This window comes from Clinocottus analis, unplaced genomic scaffold, assembly GCF_023055335.1.
Source record: "Clinocottus analis isolate CAN_PGR_092001 unplaced genomic scaffold, fCliAna1.0.p SCAF_38, whole genome shotgun sequence".
Taxonomy (NCBI): domain Eukaryota; kingdom Metazoa; phylum Chordata; class Actinopteri; order Perciformes; family Cottidae; genus Clinocottus; species Clinocottus analis.
Window position 1 is genome coordinate 70,001 of NW_027176131.1, and position 2,500 is coordinate 72,500.

The window sequence follows — 2,500 nt, forward strand, 5'->3', positions numbered from 1 at the left end:
ACAGCTCGTTAATGTGCTGCAGGGAGGACACGTCTCTCAGTGTTGACTGAACGTGTTCTAATTTGAACGCAACTCAAACCGGTGTCTCCGGCTCACCTTGAGGATCTCGTTGAAGCCGTAGTTCTCCTCCATGATCTTCTGCTTCTCCGAGTCCAGGATGGCACAGCAGACCAGCAGGTGGAAGTTGTCACAGGGCAGACCGGTCCACATCACCTGGGGAGGTCACACAGGGTGAGACAGGTGGACACAGAGAACTTTTCCAGGTGTTCATCCATGCAGAACCACCACAGAAGAAGAAACTCACCTCCCAGAGCCTCAGAACGTCCTGGAAGCTGAGCTCTCTCTTGAATCTGATTAACAACCAGCGGAAGCAGAAATACAGAAAACCTGAATCCTGAGACTCTGTGAAGCAAAGAGACGTTCAAGAGAGTTAGCGTCTCCAGGACCGGATGGGCAGCCCTTCAGTCCTCTGTGGACCGTCACCTCATCAGAACCCCTCAGCTGGATCACCCAGATCCATCACCGACCACGAGGAGGCGCTGATGAGGACCAGATGAAGGAGTGACCTGGTACTTCCTGTTTCCTACCCCGCTGCTTTTCTTCTTGACTCGCTTCATGAATTCTATTTTCTTTCTCTCTGGTTTGTGAGCACACTGAATGCTTTTATTGTGAAGATCTCCAGGACCTTTGTTTTGAAAGCACCACATCAGGAAATCTCTTCTCTATGATAAGAGATCATGGAAGGAGCAGGAAGAAGAGGAGAGTCCACGTACCGAGGTAGTTCCAGAAGGACAAGTCCAGCAGCCTGAGCAGCGTGCTGAGCTGGATCAGCTGAGTCTTCATGCCCTGCATCTGCTCCTCAAAGTTCTGGTGCTGGAGGACAACAACAACATCAATCAAACACATGTATATGATATATATTCCAAAAATCGAGTCCTCGGGCTCAAAATAAACCCACCATTTGCTCCATGAAGGAGACGAAGCACCAGAAGGCGTCCACCTCGCTCTCCATGACGTAGAGGATGGGCGACAGCAGGTCGCTCATGCCCTGGACGTAGCCTGCAGACACACAGAGACTCAGCGTCCTCCTCCCTCACGCGTCACATGACCCGGGAGGCCCGGCTGAGCGACTCACCCAGGTCGAAGTCCAACATGCAGTATGTCATCAGGATGTCGTGGAGGAGGACCAGACCCGGGTTGTCCACGCCTTCGTAGAACCTGTTGCTGCGGTCCGTCCGGTTCACGTCTTTCTCTGAGGACACAAGACAGACGGTTACGCGTGGGCGTGTCCCCGGGTCGGCCGCTCAGTCATCAATCGATCGGGGGGGCGTCACCAATCAGACTCCTGTAGTCCCTCAGTCTGGAGTTCCTCCTCTCCTGCTCCTCACTCACTGACTTCCACTGCAGCTTCATCCGGAAGTATTCATCCCTGTCACAGGACACATCAATATTCACCATCGTCTGCTCATTGATCACCAGTCATTCATCAGCTCCACTGTCTCCACTCAACCGGTCTAAGACTGGAGCAGGTGTTGGGGTGAACATAAGAAAGTAAAGTCGTACGTTCTGGCTCTCTGCAGCACTTTCCTCTCCTCCAGCGTGCTGTCCCACGGGACATATCCCAACAGGAACTTCCAGGCTTCTTTCCTCAAAGCGTGACAGAGTCCCTACAGACACAGACATGGTGAGACAGAGTCCTACAGAGACAGAGTCCTACAGACACAGAGTCCTACAGAGACAGAGTCCCACAGACACAGACATTGTGAGACAGAGTCCTACAGACACAGAGTCCTACAGACACAGACATGGTGAGACAGAGTCCTACAGAGACAGAGTCCTACAGACACAGACATGGTGAGACAGAGTCCTACAGAGACAGAGTCCTACAGACACAGAGTCCTACAGAGACAGAGTCCCTACAGACACAGACATGGTGAGACAGAGTCCTACAGAGACAGAGTCCTACAGACACAGAGTCCTACAGACACAGACATGGTGAGACAGAGTCCTACAGAGACAGAGTCCTACAGACACAGACATGGTGAGACAGAGTCCTACAGAGACAGAGTCCCACAGAGACAGAGTCCTACAGAGACAGAGTCCCACAGACACAGACATTGTGAGACAGAGTCCTACAGACACAGAGTCCTACAGACACAGAGTCCTACAGACACAGACATGGTGAGACAGAGTCCTACAGAGACAGAGTCCTACAGACACAGAGTCCTACAGAGACAGAGTCCCACAGACACAGACATTGTGAGACAGAGTCCTACAGACACAGAGTCCTACAGACACAGACATGGTGAGACAGAGTCCTACAGAGACAGAGTCCTACAGACACAGACATGGTGAGACAGAGTCCTACAGAGACAGAGTCCCACAGAGACAGAGTCCTACAGACACAGACATTGTGAGACAGAGTCCTACAGAGACAGAGTCCTACAGACACAGAGTCCTACAGAGACAGAGTCCTACAGACACAGACATGGTGAGACAG

At 52.0% G+C, this 2,500-nt stretch overlaps 1 protein-coding gene across 2 annotated transcripts in view; it reads right to left on the reverse strand.

The window, feature by feature from the left end:
• Positions 1 to 2,500, reverse strand: part of tbc1d15 (TBC1 domain family, member 15) — a 12,287-nt gene that overhangs the window by 2,197 nt on the left and 7,590 nt on the right. For both annotated transcript variants that reach the window (XM_068596604.1, XM_068596603.1), the window contains exons 9-16: positions 1,564 to 1,667; positions 1,335 to 1,429; positions 1,136 to 1,252; positions 959 to 1,059; positions 774 to 873; positions 305 to 402; positions 97 to 213; positions 1 to 16 (exon numbers count right to left, since the gene is read on the reverse strand). The exon at positions 1 to 16 is cut by the window's left edge and continues 71 nt beyond it. In XM_068596604.1, the coding sequence (XP_068452705.1) occupies positions 1 to 16; positions 97 to 213; positions 305 to 402; positions 774 to 873; positions 959 to 1,059; positions 1,136 to 1,252; positions 1,335 to 1,429; positions 1,564 to 1,667 (748 nt within the window). The remainder of the gene's footprint in view (positions 17 to 96; positions 214 to 304; positions 403 to 773; positions 874 to 958; positions 1,060 to 1,135; positions 1,253 to 1,334; positions 1,430 to 1,563; positions 1,668 to 2,500) is intronic.